Consider the following 18,075-nt stretch of genomic DNA (forward strand, 5'->3'; position numbering starts at 1 on the left):
TGAAGTGAGATTAGCATTCATTTTGCTTACATTATAAAAATAAATTACTAAACAGTAAGAAACCAATCCCAATCCATCTCATCCTAATAAAATAATAATAATAATAATAATAATAATAATAATAATAATAATAATAAACAGGCCAGTCAGTTTGACATGCATTGCATGTAAGCACTGAGGAAGCCTTCTTTCTGATTATATTAGACATGTTTGCGAAATTAATAATTGGTTCGATAGAAGGCAGTTTGAGTTTAAGAAAGGTTTTTCCACTGAAAGTCAACTTGTAGGATTCCAGCAAGATATAGCAGATATCCTGGATGCAGGTCAAATGGACTGTATCGCGATTGATCTGTCTAAGGCATTTGATAGGGTGGATCATGGGAGACTACTGGCAAAAATGAGTGCATTAGGACTAGATAAAAGAGTGACTGAATGGGTTGCTATATTTCTAGAAAACAGATATGATATGAGTAAAGAAGTGGAATCAGAGGTAAGGCCTTTTGCACATGATGTTGTTCTGCACAGAGTAATAAACAAGTTACAAGATTGTGAGCAACTGCAAAATAACCTCGATAATGTTGTGAGATTGACAGGTTAAAAGTTAGGTTGTGAGTTTCAAACAGGAAAAGTCCTCACAGTTTTCATTAATGCATTGATGGGGTGAAAGTACCTTATGGAAATCATTGTAAGTACCTAGGTGTTAATATAAGGGAAGATCTTCATTGGGGTAATCACATAAATGGGATTGTAAATAAAGGGTACAGATCTCTGCACATGGTTATGAGGGTGCTTAGGGGTTGTAGTAAGGGTATGGTTCCAGTGTATGGGACCCTCACCAGGATTTCTTGATTCGAGAACTGGAAAAAATCCAAAGAGAAGCAGCTCGATTTGTTCAGGGTGATTTCTGACAAAAGAGTAGCATTACAAAAATGTTGTAAAGTTAGGGCTGAGAAGACTTGGGAGAAAGGAGACGAGCTGCTTGACTAAGAGGTATGTTCCGAGCTGTCAGTGGAGAGATGGCGTGGAACGACATTAGTAGACGAAAAGTTTGAATGGTGTCTTTAAAAGTAGGAAAGATCACAATATGAAGATAAAGTTGGAATTCAAGGGGACAAATTGGGGCAAATATTCGTTTATAGGAAGGGAGTTAGGGATTGGAATAACTTACCAAGTGAGATATTCAATAAATTTCCAATTTCTTTGAAATCATTTAAGAAAAGGCTAGGTAAAGAACAGACAGGGAATCTGCCACCTGGGCGACTACCCTAAATGCAGATCAGTAGTGATGGAATGATTGATACAGTCTTGATAGGATGGTAAAACACTACATTATCGCATACATGCTGATACACAGCAATGAATGTTTGCCTATTGGATGTGTGGCAATCAGGAAATCATTCTTTGAACAATCAAAGGGCAGCTTCTGAATTACCGTATTTCTCTGAATCAAAGACGACCCTGCATGTAAGACTATGTCTACTTTTCCTTCAAAAAAATTAAACCAGGCTTAAAAAGTGTTTTGTGAAATCATATGAATGCCTTTCTTGTACAGTATACATTTTTAGACTATCTTTCTTCACGCCAACGCCGAACATTGGCTTTTGTTATGCCGTTATTTTCTTGCAGCTGCACAATTTTTCTTTATTTCTGCAAGTTTCATAACCATTAAATTAAAATTGGCATCATAATATTGAACAGAATCCATTGAAAATTTGCCTGCATTACCTGTTCCATGTCTCTACAGTATGACGATCCATCAGGAAAATATTCCTGCTGCCTATAAAACCGTTACTTTTACTAAGTGTCGGGTATAACCGGCTGTCACTAGATGCACGTCTCGCTTGCTGGCTTCGGCCAACTTCAGCGGCTAGCGATTTATAATGAAGATGCGGACGTTGAAGGTCAATTAAATTTATTGTGCCGTGGTATGGCCATTCCGCCCCTGCGTTTTTAACGCACATACCTCCCAATTTAATCTTCAACTTCTTTAAAGCGTCCTTGTTGTGAGCCTCTGAATGCATTTATTTGTACATTATGCATTTTGAAGCTTCTCGTCTTCATGCTACAGCGGAACATTAGCTTTGGTTATGCCGTATTTTTTTGCGGCTGCGCGATTATTCTTCATTTCCGCGTGTTTAATATCCATGAACTTACAAATGGCATCATAATACTGACGAGAACCCATTGAAAATTTGCCAGCAAAACCTGTTGCACGTGTCTTCACAATACGACGATCCATCACGAAAATATTCCTGCTGTCTGTAAAACTGTTAATTTTACTAAGTGTCAGGAACACTAGATGAATTATAACTCCTCCACCGAGTAGCCATGGCCTTTCTACGAATTTGAAGGCTCTCATGTTTTGATGACATTCTGTGGATTCGAAAAACGTTTTCGTAGAGGCTAATACAGGGACATGTTTTTATCTATACAGGGGATTGTCTCGCAATCGGTCTGCGAGCCTGTCTCTCGCCAAGTAGAATGTTGGTCTTCTTCATTATTTCCCGAGAACCAGTGACGTTATGCAGAGGCGCTGTACAACCGGTTGCCGAAGCTAGCGATGTAGCCTACAGGCCTAACAAAGACGCGGACGTTGAAGATAGAGTTTCATGCGTGGGTGCATGGGAGGGGGACGAACGGAAGAAGCGTGGTTACCGTGGTGGCTGCCAATGGTGTTCATTACTGTTAGGTCGCGAATGCAAGACGACCCTTGATTTTTCGCACGAGATTCTGAGGGAAAAATACGTCTTGGATTTGGAGAAATACGGTACTAATATATTTGCTTCACCATAAATAAGAAGCATAGCAGCAAACTTGTTTAAAAGACAGCAGTTTTACTGTGCTTGCTGTCCATAGACAGACCACATCCGTTATTATCAGCCTAGCAATAACCAATTTGTGTGCTTGTTGCGATCCACAGCATACAGAAGCAGGCCACTCTACTGCTGCATGTGTTCCTCTTGTATTCCAGTACCTTACATAAAAGTACTCTGTTTTATGTCATACCTGTACCATCGTAATACCTAAACTATATGCAAAAAAATAAAAGTGGTTTTCATGTATGCCTTGCAAATACCAATCTCTGCTATCCTGCATGATTTTCCCTGTATATTAGGAGATATAGAGGGTTGTCATGCATTTGGCCTTTTATTTCTGAACAACCTAGTAATAATAAACTTTTCCAACTCTTGAAAACATTAACCCTCGAAGTGGCGGTCATTTATCCTGTAATGGCAGCGATATTTTACCGGTGTCGCAGACTCTTAGTATAAATTGTGTTAAAAATCGTTGACATGTTATACATAAACATCACACCCTTTTATCCTCAAAAGTACAAGGAATAAGATGATGATGATTCTAAAGCTGTTATTTATCATCCACAAAGTGTAAGACCAAAAATATGTTGAATTTGTTTATATTATTTATTTTTGCAAATGTTTTGCTATATATAATATGTTTATATTTAGGTAAATTTTAAAAAATGACATATACAAAAGAAGCACCAGTTCATAGTAAATAGGTGCGACCCAGTATATAGTTTATAATACTGTTCTTAGCTGGAAAAATTATACAACAATGTATACGACAATTGTATGCTACCACTTGTATATTTCACTCAGAGTCACTTGGGTGGTTCTTTCTTTTTACTCCACAATTGTCAGGCCTCCAGAAGTGCGCTAGTTTATGATAACACCCCTGGTGAATACCACCATTACACCCTCGACACCAGAATGTAGACTACTTCTCCTTCTTTACTTTCAAGCACACAACACATAGGCGATTGTTATTCTGTGGCAATTTTTCGAGAGCATGAGAAGGGCCTCCTGCATGACCTGTTGGCTTCACAACTGGAATTGGGAACTATAGTGATCATGAAGTCTCATCTTGTTAAAGGCTTATCAGCGTTCTTTATGTACAGGACGTATGTGTCAAATAAAGTCATATCTAGAAGATTTGAAAAAAACTGCTTCCAGTACCTTCTAGTGGGTCTGGAACAAGTGGCATGGAAAATGCACTTACCTTTATTACCTACACCTCCCATGAAGTTATTGTACTTATGAATCAGTAGCGATTTCAACCCCTCATTTCCCTCAGTGTAACATCCTGTTGTTTCCTTGTTTTCGTCTCTTTATAAGCAACCAGTAGAACGTCGCCTTGCCTAAAGTAAACGATTTTCCTAGGTTCAAGTTTTGTACCTAAAACAATCTGAGACAGTCCCTTTGAAGATTTATTCACTGTTCCTGTGAGGAAATGATTCAGTATTGCTGAGATGAGTGCATATCAACACTTCAGATTGATATCAGAAGGAAAACTGGCGACTAAAAACAGCTGGCTCAGCTGAGACATTCGTGTGGCCGGCCACTGAGTATGTAGCAGCTAGCACAAGACAGCGGAATTATGACGCTACTTTGGCAACGATTTACACTAGATTAGTGTAAGATGTTGTTATACAAACTATTTCATGATTATGGCCGAACATTTCTCCTTCAATTGATTCATAATTAGCACATTTCGATGAATAATAATAAGATTATCGAAATAAAATAAAGAGCATGTCAAAACGCCTGATATCAGGCGTTGCCACTGGGCAAACGCATAAAACGCCTGATATCAGGCGCTTGCCACTTGGAGGGTTAACAAAATTATAGGCTACTACTTAGGAAACACAGAGTGCTTTGTTTTCCATGTTTTCTGTGAAAGAGCTGATTTAGAGCAATCAGCATTTTCTTATGGGTTAGTTAGAAAGGTTTGAATAGCATATTTTAAATATGCCTAGGTTCTTAAAATTTGTTTCAATTTTCCACAGGAGACACATATTTGATGAGATTTCAAATTCAATCAGTGGACAGGAATAGATCTTACCTTACATCATTCGGAATATTTCAGTATAAAACCTGAATCTGCAATATCATAGCTGTAGGCAATCTGTAGCAATTTCTCAGGTGCTCTGCAAAGAGAAAATTAAAAAAATAGGTACTTTTACGTGACTGCTTATATTGTGATCATAGCCACAGATCCTTCAGTCTTATGTGAAACCCAAACAACAGAGACAAAATTTTTCATTATAAAAATCCCATATGCACTAGCCGGGGTTCATACCACGACCATCTTGTTGAGAAGAAAATGATTCTCCCACTCGGTTACCACAGCTCCAAAAAAGATAAAATAATTTCACCTTCAAGTTGTCAACAGATATGTAGAACATGAAACAATCTGAACTGCTTGTCTGAGAAACTTTAAAAACATATTTTGCTGTCACTCCTCCTAAAAAATTAATACTGCATACCTTAATGAGGATGAAATATTCTGACTTTTCTTGTGCTAGCCTTACATTATTTCTGAAAAGCAACCTTATCTTTGAGTGAGAGAAAAAAAATTATATGCGGACTTATACTCAGGGTTAAATAAAGAAAAGAAAAAATAGGCAGTTTACAATACACTAATAATACAGTATAATACAAATGACTCCAAAGTAAACAAACCTCAGGTAACAAGAATACCATATTTACTGCACTGAAGGTCAAGGAATACTCAAGTCATAAAATGACCGATGTACAACACTCTTGCCTGCCTGCAATGGCAGCAATAGCATGCTTAAGAATAACATGGGGCTCTAGCCAATTATTACCGGTATACATCCTATTCTAAGTGCATTATTATTCAATAAGGTAACTTCGTTGACAAGGTTTAATTCTGGTGGTTGGAAAATAATAAGAGATACAATGTTGCTCTATAAGAATCATCCTACAGCTTCACATTTTAAGGCAGTGAAGTAATGTACTGCAATTTGTTTACACAATTTCCTACTGGTAACTGAATTGGACGCTGCTTATTTAAAGATCACTTTGTTTGCTCAAATGAAACCGAGACTTTAGAACAAACATCGCTATTTGAAGAAAGAGAGCATTGTGCATGCATCAGGTGATGGCTACATACTGTAGTAACAAAGAAATCTGTTATCATCGGAAAATGCCAGCGTGATGTTTCGTACGTGTGGAAGCAAAGTGACTAGGTATGGTTTTGCCAGGAGTTAGCACGCACCGCAGTCTTACGTAGCCAAGCGCACCAATTCAAACATGCGAACTTTAACACTATCTGTAGGGCGCGCAAGTTAATTTCGGAGATAAATGTTTTGGCTGTTGCATTATGCTTGGCTCATTTAACATGTGTGCAAAATTTACGTAAGATCTGTGATTCTGTGGTACGTGCCTTTCTCTAGTGAGTGCATATTTAAAGTGCATGTATATATATTTATTTTCTTGCCATTTGTTTTACGTCGCACCAACGATGGTAATGAGAGATGAAAAAAGGGCTAGAATCAGAAAGGAAACAACTGTTGCCTTAATTAAGGTGCAAAAATAGGAAAACCATTTTCAGGGCTGCTGGCAGTGGGATTTGAACTTGCTATCTCCTGAATGCAAGCCGACAGCTATGAGATACAAACCACCTAGCCAACTCACTCTGAAGTGTATAAAGAAGTACCTTGTTTGTCATCTAAATGCTTGAGAAAACATGTGGATATAACACAGTAGCTATCAATAGAAAGCAGAACAGTGCCTTAATATGACTCAAGAATAAGGTTTGAAAGAGATAACCCACAAGACAAAGAGGATGATTGAAAATAAAAAGCACTACAAACCTTGCTTCAAATATTTGGAAGAAAAGCACAAAGTAAAAAGCTATGGACTCATTAGGACTGTTGTTTGGTGCTCCCGAGACAGTTCTGAATTCATCTATACATTTTTTGATAGCCCTAATTATGTTAAGACACACTCTGAACATTGTACATCATGAAGCTTGTTTATGTGACTGTGGGTGTAGTAGAGACTTTTGCTTTATAGTTGGGGGAGGGGGGGGGGGGGGGGTGAAAGAAGATTTCCTATAGATTTGAAAAGCGAATTTGTCTGAAGTTCTTGTGATTGTGATATCGGGAAAATTAATTGAATTATGGTCTTTGTCTTCCTTAGTGAACTCAATACAGTTATCTAAGCTGTTTAAAAATGGCGGCAATGGGTGTGTGATATATTAAGCGTAGTGACGGAAAAAGAAAAAAAAAAAATATGTGAGTAATATCCACAATTCTTCAGGAATATACTGGAGGTCAGTAACATTTAAAACTCAGGAAACCATTAAAACCAAATCTAATTAGCACTCAAACAGTTAAAACTAAATAAATAAGATAAATAACATCATGGTGTAAATAATGATATCATGGTGTTCGTGTGCTCCCTGTGTGGCAAGAAAATAAAAAACAATCAACAGGCTGTAGGCTATGATAGTAAATGCGAATGTTGGTTCCACATAACATAACATGGGTAAAAATGAATGAAGAAACTCTCCAAATTTTCCATAAGGAAGAACAATTCCAATGGTCATGTAAACTGCATTGCACAACCTAACATAAATGAGGTTATGGCGAAATTTTCAAAACAACTTGAAGAGTCCCTCAATGTACTAAAGGAAGAAAACAAAGAATTACTGAAATTATCAACCTTTCTTTCCTAAAAATATGACAACCTTAAGAACGAACTAGACACTTTGAGTAAAGATAAGAAAAATGCGGAAATTGCGACAATGGCAGCCGTGAACATGCTTGAAGACTTGAAGCAGTATCAACGCAAAAACAATTTACTAGTGTATGGAGTTCTTGCTGAAAAGGATGAAAAAGTGTTCCAGAAAGTAACCAAAGTTGGCAAGGCGCTGGGTGTCGATATAAAGCCCGAAGGTACTGACTCTGCACACAGATTTCCATCCACGAAACCTGGACTACAACCGATCGTGAAGTTTGTTAATCGATGGAAGAAAGAAGAAATCCTCAGTAGCAGATGACAAAGAAAAGACACTGAAAATGAACAAAACAGGATATCGTTTGGTAAATAACATCTATCTCAATGAGCACTTAATGCCTAGAAATGAGACCCTCGCCAAAAAATACCGCGAGCTACGGCAACAGGGAAAAATATTTGGCACATGGGTCAGGGACTGCAAAGTTAAGTTCCAGGACAGTCCTTCGAGGTTAGTGGCAAAACCTTGAAGTTCTGCATGAACTTGCTCACTTCAGCTGATCTGGAAACAACTAGATAATCTTTCCTTGTGTTGTACCCACTTCAATTCCAAGCTTTCTTCTCTTAATTTCAAATTTGGTCCTTACATAACCAAACATGGATCCTGAAAAATTTCTTAAAGTAGAAGAATTTAAATGCGAAACCCTAAATAATTATATAAAAGATAGAGTTTTAGAAAGTAGATCATTGAATTGAAAGCTGTACACATAAATGCACAAAGCATGAAAAATAAATTTGAAGATATCCAAATTATCTTAGATGAGATTAAAGAAGTAGATATTCTTGTAATCTTTGAAAATTGGTTAACCAACAAACTAACCCAGGCTTTTGAAATTAAAAAACTACATTTCTCATCATGTGGTAAGAGAGCAGTCAGGTGGGGGTGTTTTGCTTTATGTTTCAAACAAATGGAAAAGCAATGTCATAAAGGAAGTAAATAAATCTCATAGCATACTGCATGTCATGATTACAAAAGGAAATCTAAGATATGAAATCATTACCATCTATAACCCACAGGAAAGTAACTTGCCAAGTTTTATGTTTGATCTAGAAAATATCCTAAATAGTAGTTCAGGGCATACTTCAATAATACTTGGAGATACAAGTATAGACTTGCTCTCAACCTCCAGAAACAGAACTTTGTATGACAATTTAATAACAACTTACGGCTATATGATATGTAATAACAAATACCCAACTAGAGTATCAAAAAAAACCTCCACATTAATTGATCACATACTGGTCACAAACAGTAGTAAAAAAATGTCATGTATTCAATATAACAAATAACTTAAGTCATCACTACCTACTGGTATGTGAAATTTCTAGTGAAAAATCGGTTCCAGAAGTACCAATAATCAAAGATAGTGGCAAGCGATTTGTAAATTACAACAAATTAAATCAGTATATCCTACAAAATAAATTTAACTGTGAGGAAATGGACAGAAACACTTATTATAATAAATGTATCGAGTATATTAGCACGGGAATTGAAACCAGCTTAATTTCAATAAAAAGATGATGATGATGCTTGTTGTTTAAAGGGGCCTAACATCGAGGTCATCGGCCCCTAATGGTACGAAATGAGACGAAATGGAATGACAAATTAAAAGTCCAAAATTCTCCACTGACCAGAATTAAAAACGTGAGGATGAAGAATGAATGGATGGATATGAATTTAAAACAATCAGTGGATGTGACCCACAATGCCTTACATTCCCAGGAACGAACGTAAAACAATAGGATTACTGACCAAGGGACCGCTGCTATAGCATAACACTGAATCGATGATGCTTGCAGTCTAAAGGGGGTCCAAAATCCAAGTTATCGGCCCCTCATAAGGGTACTTATTGCTACGAATGTAGAACCATGGTATTTGTCATGTTGCGGTACTAATCAAAAGAAGCAGAGACTCGCGGTATTCCACACATTAAGGGACTACTCACAGGCTATGAAATTCGACATATAATAGAGACCTATGGTTTTTCTCACATTGTGACGCCATTCACAAGCAACGCAAACCTATGGTGTTCATCACATAAGAGTACTAACCACAGGGACCTGCACTATCCCGTGGTGTTCCTCATATAGTGGGTACTAATCATTGGCAAGGCAGTACCATGGTAGCTATCACCCCCTGGTCCTGCTCATATGGTGTGGTACTAATCACAGGTAATGCAAAAACTGACCGCATGGTGCTCCTGTGTGCTACTAATCACAAACCTATATGGAGAGGGCATTGTTGGATGCGCTTGAGAACGGTTGGCTGTTGAGAGAGCTCTTGCATTACTGTAGTGATAAAGTTGTTAAAACCTATTGAAATAGCTTAATTTTTTGTATTTGTGATTCATTTAGTGCTATTTATATAGTGGTGTTTAGTGCTTGTTGGTAGAAATTGGGAGTAGTGATATTTATTTAAATTCTATAACAAGTAATTCAGTTGGTCTTCAGTAAATTACGTTTTCTAGGTTAAGTAGGCTAGCTAGGTGAACCTTGTTTCTAATTTAGGTTTAGGAAATACTTTAGGTAATAATATTATCTTTAAAAATATTTGTGAATATTTGTAGGTTCGTTGGTATAATACTTACAAAGGCAGATTATCATAAGGAATAGTACCGTAACTTCCGCCGAAATTTCTCCTGTATTTCGTATAGATATCCATCCAAACTATCGCAAAGGTAATAATTTACTACATTAAAAAACACGATACGCCTGTAAACTTCCATTTAAAAAGTAGTTAATGAGATTACACAGTAATAGTTAACAGTCGTATTGTTATTGATTATTGTCGCTCCTCATATTCAAATATTGCATTGTTGACTACAGTCGTGAACAAAGGGAGTACTGTAGTCAAGTAAATATAAATAAAAATCAGCTGATCTTGTATTCCAATCATTTGTACTTCTGAGTAGGTAGTTAAAGTATCCGTAATTTATATTTCGCTCCCTCGATCTTTCAGTATTTATGAGCGGTTAGCTAATAATAATAAAGTTCATATATCCCAGTAATTGCAGTTCAAGTCCCTGGAGTAGTAGTAGTTGTTTTGATAGAAATATTTGAGAAATTATTGTAGACAACCTTGTATTTTTCAGTAGGCCTAATTAAGGACACTTTTATTCTCCGTCCTGTGGAGTAGGGAAAAATAATAGTAATCCACCAGCTGTAATAATCACATAACCACATTTCAGTAGAATTGTAGTGAAGATAAGGTATAATATATTAGATAGTATCTTGCCAGTTATATTCGTGTTTTTCTTAGTGTATGGCAATCCTTTCGATACTTAAGCATTTAACCAAATGCAGTGTAGTGTAGTGTAGATACATTGTAGTATAGATACAGTACATTTAGATAGTGCCGTATCTTGCCTGCTATATTCGTGTGTTATCTTTCGTGTGTATCTATTAGACCGTAATACTAATAATAATTTGTCTAAGCATTTAGCTTCGTTGGTAATCTTTGAGTACAGTAGTTCTTGCAAATTTCATTTCTGTTGTGATTAGTAGTGACATACAGTACCGGTATCGTAATTAGGATACATCTGAAAGTAGTTTAAAAATTACTGTAGTGTACTGTACAGTAGTATACGAGTAAATTCCTATTAGAATTTAGTGTGCTTATTTTATTATTGTAAAATATTTGTGTAGTACTGGTGTAGTAGAGGTATACGTAGAAACTCTTACTAAATACTGTTGTTGTAATTAGGATAGGCTTAATTGCAGTTTGGAATTGTGTAGTTCTTGTGTATTACTTTCGATATTCAGTAATTATCAGCAGTTTTTATCGTGTTAGGGGTTGTAGGATAAAAAACAGAGCACGACTAAGTAGTATTGTAGTGTTGTAGTCGTATATTAATTACCTTATTGTTGTGTGATCTTTGAGTAGGTACTATCCCAGACAATATATCCCTCCGTTCATTTAGTTTTTGCAAATAAGTTATTTTATTTTTAATTTCATTTTTTCCCCGTAAAGAATGGCTAAGGAGCGCGAGTGTACGAACTGTCGGTGTGGCGAGGCATTGAGGGCTATGAGGGAGGAGTTGGAAAGTTTGAGAGAGATAATGAGGATTCTCACAGAAGACAGGAAGGAAGATAGGACTCCCTCAAACAATGTACAGGTTACAGTAGGTGTACAAGAGGGAGGGGAAGGAAAGGGGGGAGTTGTAGAAGACAGGTGGTATAATGTTTTAAGGGGAAGGAGATTGCAGGCTAAGGGCTCTATTCAGGATCAGAATTCAGGACAGGTGTCTGTGCGAAATCGGTACGAGTCACTCCAGGTAGAACAACAGAGGGAAGATGAGGGACAGGGAACTGTTGGTGAGATGTGTGGAAGTAGGAGGAAAGGAAAAGGTAGGAAAGGGAAATGTAGAGTAGAGGATAGGAAAAGACAGGTGGAACAGGGTCATGGGAAGGAGAAAAGGGAGGAGGAAGTAGCTTCTGCAGCTATCAGGAAAGATAGGGCTGACCAGGAGGGGAGGGGATCAAATGAGGTGGGTGGGGTTGAGGCTCTGGTCATGGGGGATTCCACTGTTAGACACGTGGGGAAAGTGTGTGGAGGAAAGGGAACCAGGGTAGAATGTTATCCAGGAATTAGGTTGAGACAGATGTTGAGGAAAGTAGAAGAGAGGGAGGAGGGGAAGGAGAAGGTGGTAGTGTTTCACGTTGGTAGCAACAACATAAGGCAAGCTAATATAAGTACCAACATAGTTGGAGATGTGTGGGATCTGGTAAATGCAGCACGGGTGAAGTTTAACAAAGCGGAGATTGTTATTAGTGGAATACTGTGTAGGAGGGATACTGACTGGAGGGTGATAGGGGATTTGAGACTATGGAGTGGGTATGTGGGAAACTGGGAGTGAAATTTCTAGATCCTAATGGGTGGGTAGGAGATAGGGATCTGCGCTCGGATGGCCTTCATTTAAACCGCAGTGGTACGTATAAGTTAGGAGGTTTGTTTGGAAGGGTAATAGGGAGGTACATTCAGGGAAACGGGATGGCCTAGGGAGCGGTGATAAGGGAACAGGGAACTGGAAATCAAGTAGGGATGACATAAAATTGTTAGTGTTGAACTGTATAAGTATTGTAAAGAAAGAAATAGAATTAAGTAATTTAATAGATTTATATTTAGCAGATATTGTAATAGGAGTTGAATCATGGCTGAGAAATGATATAATGGATGCAGAAATTTTCTCACGGCACTGGAGTGTGTATCGTAGAGATAGGATAGGAATGGTGGGAGGGGGAGTGTTCATTCTGGTGAAAGAAGAATTTGTAAGCTACTCAAAAAGTTAAAGTGGAGACACATGAAATTCTAGGTGTAAGGCTCATTTCTAAAGATAATAGGCAACTTGATATATTTGGAGTGTACAGATCGGGAAAGGGTAGCACTGACGCGGATTCAGAATTATTTGATAGGATAGTCGGCTATGTGGGAAACGACATGGAAAGAAATGTGATTGTAGCGGGAGATCTGAATTTGCCAGATGTCAATTGGGAAGGAAATACGAACGACAGGAAGCATGACCAACAAATGGCAAATAAGTTAATATGGGAAAGACAGCTGATTCAGAAAGTGATGGAACCAACCAGAGGGAAAAATATCCTGGATGTAGTGCTGATAAAACCAGATGAGCTCTATAGGGAAACTGAAGTAATAGATGGTATTAGTGATCATGAAGCTGTTTTTGTGGTAGTTAAAAATAAATGTGATAGAAAGGAAGGTCTTAAAAGTAGGACTATTAGGCAGTACCATATGGCAGATAAAGCAGAGGCATGAGGTAGTTTCTAAAAAGTAACTATGATCGGTGGAAAACGGTAAATAAAAATGTAAACGGACTCTGGGATGGGTTTAAAGAAATTGTTGAGGAATGCGAAAACAGGATTGTAGCTTTAAGGGTGATAAGGAATGGTAAAGACCCACCTTATTATACTGGAGAAACAAAGAGACTAAGAAGGAGGTGCAGACTGGAAAGAAATAGAGTTAGAAATGGCTGTGGAAGTAAGGAGAAATTGAAGGAACTTACTAGAAAATTGAATCTTGCAAAGAAGGCAGCTAAGGATAACATGATGGCAAGCATAATTGGCAGTCATACAAATTTTAGTGAAAAATGGAAGGGTATGTATAGGTATTTTAAGGCAGAAACAGGTTCCAAGAAGGACATTCCAGGAATAATTAATGAACAAGGGGAGTGTGTATGTGAGGATCTTCAAAAGGCAGAAGTATTCAGTCAGCAGTATGTAAAGATTGTTGGTTACAAGGATAATGTCGAGATAGAGGAGGAGACTAAGGCCAAAGAAGTAATAAAATTTACATATGATAACAATGACATTTACAATAAGTTACAAAAGTTGAAAACTAGAAAAGCAGCTGGAATTGATCAGATTTCTGGGGATATACTAAAGACAATGGGTTGGGATATAGTACCATGTCTGAAGTACTTATTTGATTATTGTTTGGTCAGAGGAGCTATACCAGATGAATGGAGAGTTGCTATAGTAGCCCCTGTGTATAAAGGAAAGGGTGATTTACATAAAGCTGAAAATTACAGGCCAGTAAGTTTGACATGCATTGTATGTAAGCTTTGGGAAGGCATTCTTTCTGATTATATTAGACAAGTTTGTGAAATTAATAACTGGTTCGATAGAAGGCAATTCGGTTTTAGGAAAGGTTATTCCACCGAACCTCAACTTGTAGGATTCCAGCAAGATATAGCAGATATCTTGGATTCTGGAGGTCAAATGGACTGTATCGCGATTGACCTGTCTAAAGCATTTGATAGGGTGGATCATGGGAGACTACTGGCAAAAATGAGTGCAATTGGACTAGACAAAAGAGTGACTGAATGGGTTGCTATATTTCTAGAAAACAGATCTCAGAGAATTAGAGTAGGTGAAGCTTTATCTGACCCTGTAATAATTAAAAGGGGAATTCCTCAAGGCAGTATTATCGGACCTTTATGTTTTCTTATATATATAAATGATATGAGTAAAGGCGTGGAATCGGAGGTAAGGCTTTTTGCGGATGATGTTATTCTCTATAGAGTGATAAATAAGTTACAAGATTGTGAGCAACTGCAACGTGACCTCGAAAAAGGTTGCGAGATGGACAGCAGGCAATAGTATGTTGATAAACGGGGTTAAAAGTCAGGTTGTGAGTTTCACAAATAGGAAAAGTCCTCTCAGTTTTAATTACTGCGTTGATGGGGTGAAAGTTCCTTTTGGGAAAGGTCTTCATTGGGGTAATCACATAAATATGATTGTAAATAAAGGGTACAGATCTCTGCACATGGTTATGAGGGTGTTTAGGGGTTGTAGTAAGGATGTAAAGGAGAGGGCATATAAGTCTCTGGTAAGACCCCAACTAGAGTATGATTCCAGTGTATGGGACCCTCACCAGGATTACCCGATTCAAGAACTGGCAGCTCGATTTGTTCTGGGTGATTTCCGACAAAAGAGTAGCGTTACAAAAATGTTGCAAAGTTTGGGCTGGGAAGAATTGAGAGAAAGAAGAAGAGGTGCTCGACTAAGTGGTATGTTGCAAGTTATAAATTTCATCTTTTTTTGTCCATATTGAAGATCTAATTGTGATACAAATTCTTATAATTTTGTTAATTAATTTCGTGTGGCTATTTCTAGCAGAGTGCAGCCCTTGTAAGGCAGACCCTCCGATGAGGGTGGGCAGCATCTGCCATGTGTAGGTAACTGCGTGTTATTGTGGTGGAGGATAGTGTTATGTGTGGTGTGTGAGTTGCAGGGATGCTGGGGACAGCACAAACACCCAGCCCCCGGGCCACAGGAATGAACCAATTAAGGTTAAAATCCCCGACCCGACCGGGAATCGAACCCGGGACCCTCTGAACCGAAGGCCAGTACGCTGACCATTCAGCCAACGAGTCGGACATAATTTTGTTAATTACCACTTATTCAATACAATAAAAACGTAGTACAAACTTACATATTTATTAAGATGTTTATATGGTACATGTTTCGGTCCTTTTTCGTGAGCATCATCAGCCAACTATTATTCACTTAAGGTTGTATAAGATCACGAAACTATTCTTTTGGATTAAGATTATTCCTATAAAACTAATTGACAAATCTTATAATATTTTACAAGTCATATAACAATAAAATTATGTCTTTAAGTTAAAACTTTTGTCTAAAATCTATCTAACATTTTATTGACGAAACTCATCTGGTGAACATCTTTTAAATTGTTTAAAAATAAAAAATAAAAAACTTTGGAGATCTGGCTAATTGTATTGATTCATGTTGCTTAACTTGTATGATTGTCGTTAAAACGTCGTAAACTATATTGACAATTTTCTGCAGTTGATAATTGTCTATGTTATGGACATTTGACTTGTTCTCGTTGCTGGAGTAACATTTATACAAATGTATTGGCATTAATTTTATACTGTCAATAGGATAATATTGTTCGTGAACAAACTTGTTGATGAAACACTTTCTCGTATGTTCCAATATGGCTTGTTGGTATATCTGTAATGAAAGATAAAAAAATTATATGTTTATGGTTTTGATTATAATTCTGTATAACTTCTTATTGGACGAATTATCACTTACTTTTCTTTCTGCTGCGTAATTGTTGTGTTACTCCTAGCCTCTTGTGAACTACTTGTTGTTCTGTTTGCACTTCTTGTATTATATGAGTGAGTGTGGATGAGTTTACGTTTTGGCGGGGAGTGGGAAGGGGAAGTTAAGGTAGGCGGTGCATTGATAGCTGCAGTAGATTGTGGAGGGGATTGTCTAGGAAAAGTAAGGGGGGGAGTTGAGTTTGTTTGCGTCAATAAGCCATTAACTTTTGTCGGATTAAAATGTTTATAGAATTTATTTATATCTGATTTAAGCATTTGTATTAGTTCCGGTAATTGTTCTAAGATGGGGTTCTTTATTTCAATTTCGTCATTTAGGTTTTTATTTTTGTTGTATTGTTGATCTAAATGAATGTATATGTTTTCCAATTCCGTCATTTCTTTTCCTCTTTCTACTCTTCTTAAAATTTTTAAATCCCTTTCAATAGTTGTAAAACTGTGTCCAGTTTCTAGCAAGTGTGCACCCATTGCAGAATGTTTCTTGTGTTTGGCTGCATTTACATCTTCGAGATATCTTATCATAAAGCTTCGACCAGTTTGGCCAACGTACGAAAAATTGCGTTCTGTGCACGCGAGCCTATATATTCCAGATCCTTGATATTGATTACTATTTATATTAACTTTATTGTGGTTGAAGAAAATATTTCGGTTCGTGTTTTGGGTTTTGAAGGCAATGTTAATATCTCGTTTTTTGATGGTATTAGTGATTTGGTATATAGCTGGGTTAGTAAATGTAAAAGTTGCAAATTTGGATTTCTTATTTTTATCTGGTAAAAGATTAGTGGCCAATTTTATTTTCGCATTATTAATGATCTTGTTAACCATTTCTATTTTCTAACCGTTATTGAGTGCCAGATCCTTTATGAAATTAAGTTCTTTCTTTAAACTCTTACTTGTTAGTGGAATTTTTAGGGCTCTATAAACCAAACTCAAAAATGCTGCCTGTTTGTGAGAATTGGGGTGGAGTGACTCGTTTTTAATCGTTATTGGAGTAAACGTCGGTTTTCTATAAATCTGGAAATCAAATTTATTTCCTGCTCTCTTTACATTTATATCTAGAAAACTTAGCGAATTGTTCCTTTCATCTTCTTTAGTGAATTTTATGTTACTGTCTAATTTATTTAAAAAACTTATCTGTGCCAAATTTAGTAGACACTCAAAACAAAGTAAACTAAATCTGGCTAAAGAGCGAGATAAAAACACATTACAGAAAAAAGTTTTTTTTAAACTTACAACTTTATCGTACACACTTAGAAATCTTTGAGCTTTTAACCCCGTTAGAATGGCAATCAGTACAACAATTTACTAATGAGAAACTCGTTGGTATATTAGAAAAGGAACAAAAAACTCTAGAGAACAAAATATCACATTTAAGAGAGAACAAAACAAAATCCGATAAACGTAATACAAGAATAAAACAGACTAACTCAGACCTTAAAAACATCCCAACCACTGTAAATTTGTCAGATATCACCTTTACGGATAGTGAAATGAGGTTACTGAATAAAGGATAACCACTGTAGCTGAAGTAGAATCTAATATAGGAAAATTGCCTTTAGAATCGCAAAAAGATACAAGATTCGAGGTTAAAAAGAAACTTCCAATTTTAGTAAAAGAAATAAATAACAACTTAAATCCCGACCTCACTAAACAAATCAAAGAATTAAAGACTAAAAATCAACGAAAGCAATATAATAGTAACCAAAGCTGATAAAGAGGAAACTACAGTTATTTTAAATAAGTATGATTACATTAAGAAAACAGATGCTTTCTTTTTTTCAAATGGAGCCTATTCGATAATACAAAAAGATCCTACAGTCAAAATTCAACGGAATCTAAAGAAATTGCTTAAAAATTCGTCTTTCCTCTTTAATGAACTAGAGTGCCAGAAGCTGATAAAT

The 18,075-nt window shown here is 36.8% G+C and overlaps 1 protein-coding gene across 6 annotated transcripts in view; it reads right to left on the bottom strand.

Moving 5' to 3' along the window:
- LOC136863209 (pleckstrin homology domain-containing family A member 3) overlaps positions 1 to 18,075 on the bottom strand; it is a 119,017-nt gene that overhangs the window by 34,166 nt on the left and 66,776 nt on the right. For all 6 annotated transcript variants that reach the window (XM_067139575.2, XM_067139576.2, XM_068226344.1 and 3 more), the window contains one exon: positions 4,864 to 4,948. Coding sequence is in view for 3 of the 6 variants with exons in the window: in XM_067139579.2 (XP_066995680.2) it covers positions 4,940 to 4,948 (9 nt within the window). In the remaining 3 variants the exon portion in view is untranslated. The remainder of the gene's footprint in view (positions 1 to 4,863; positions 4,949 to 18,075) is intronic.

This window comes from Anabrus simplex, chromosome 2 (genome assembly GCF_040414725.1).
Source record: "Anabrus simplex isolate iqAnaSimp1 chromosome 2, ASM4041472v1, whole genome shotgun sequence".
Taxonomy (NCBI): Eukaryota; Metazoa; Arthropoda; class Insecta; order Orthoptera; family Tettigoniidae; genus Anabrus; species Anabrus simplex.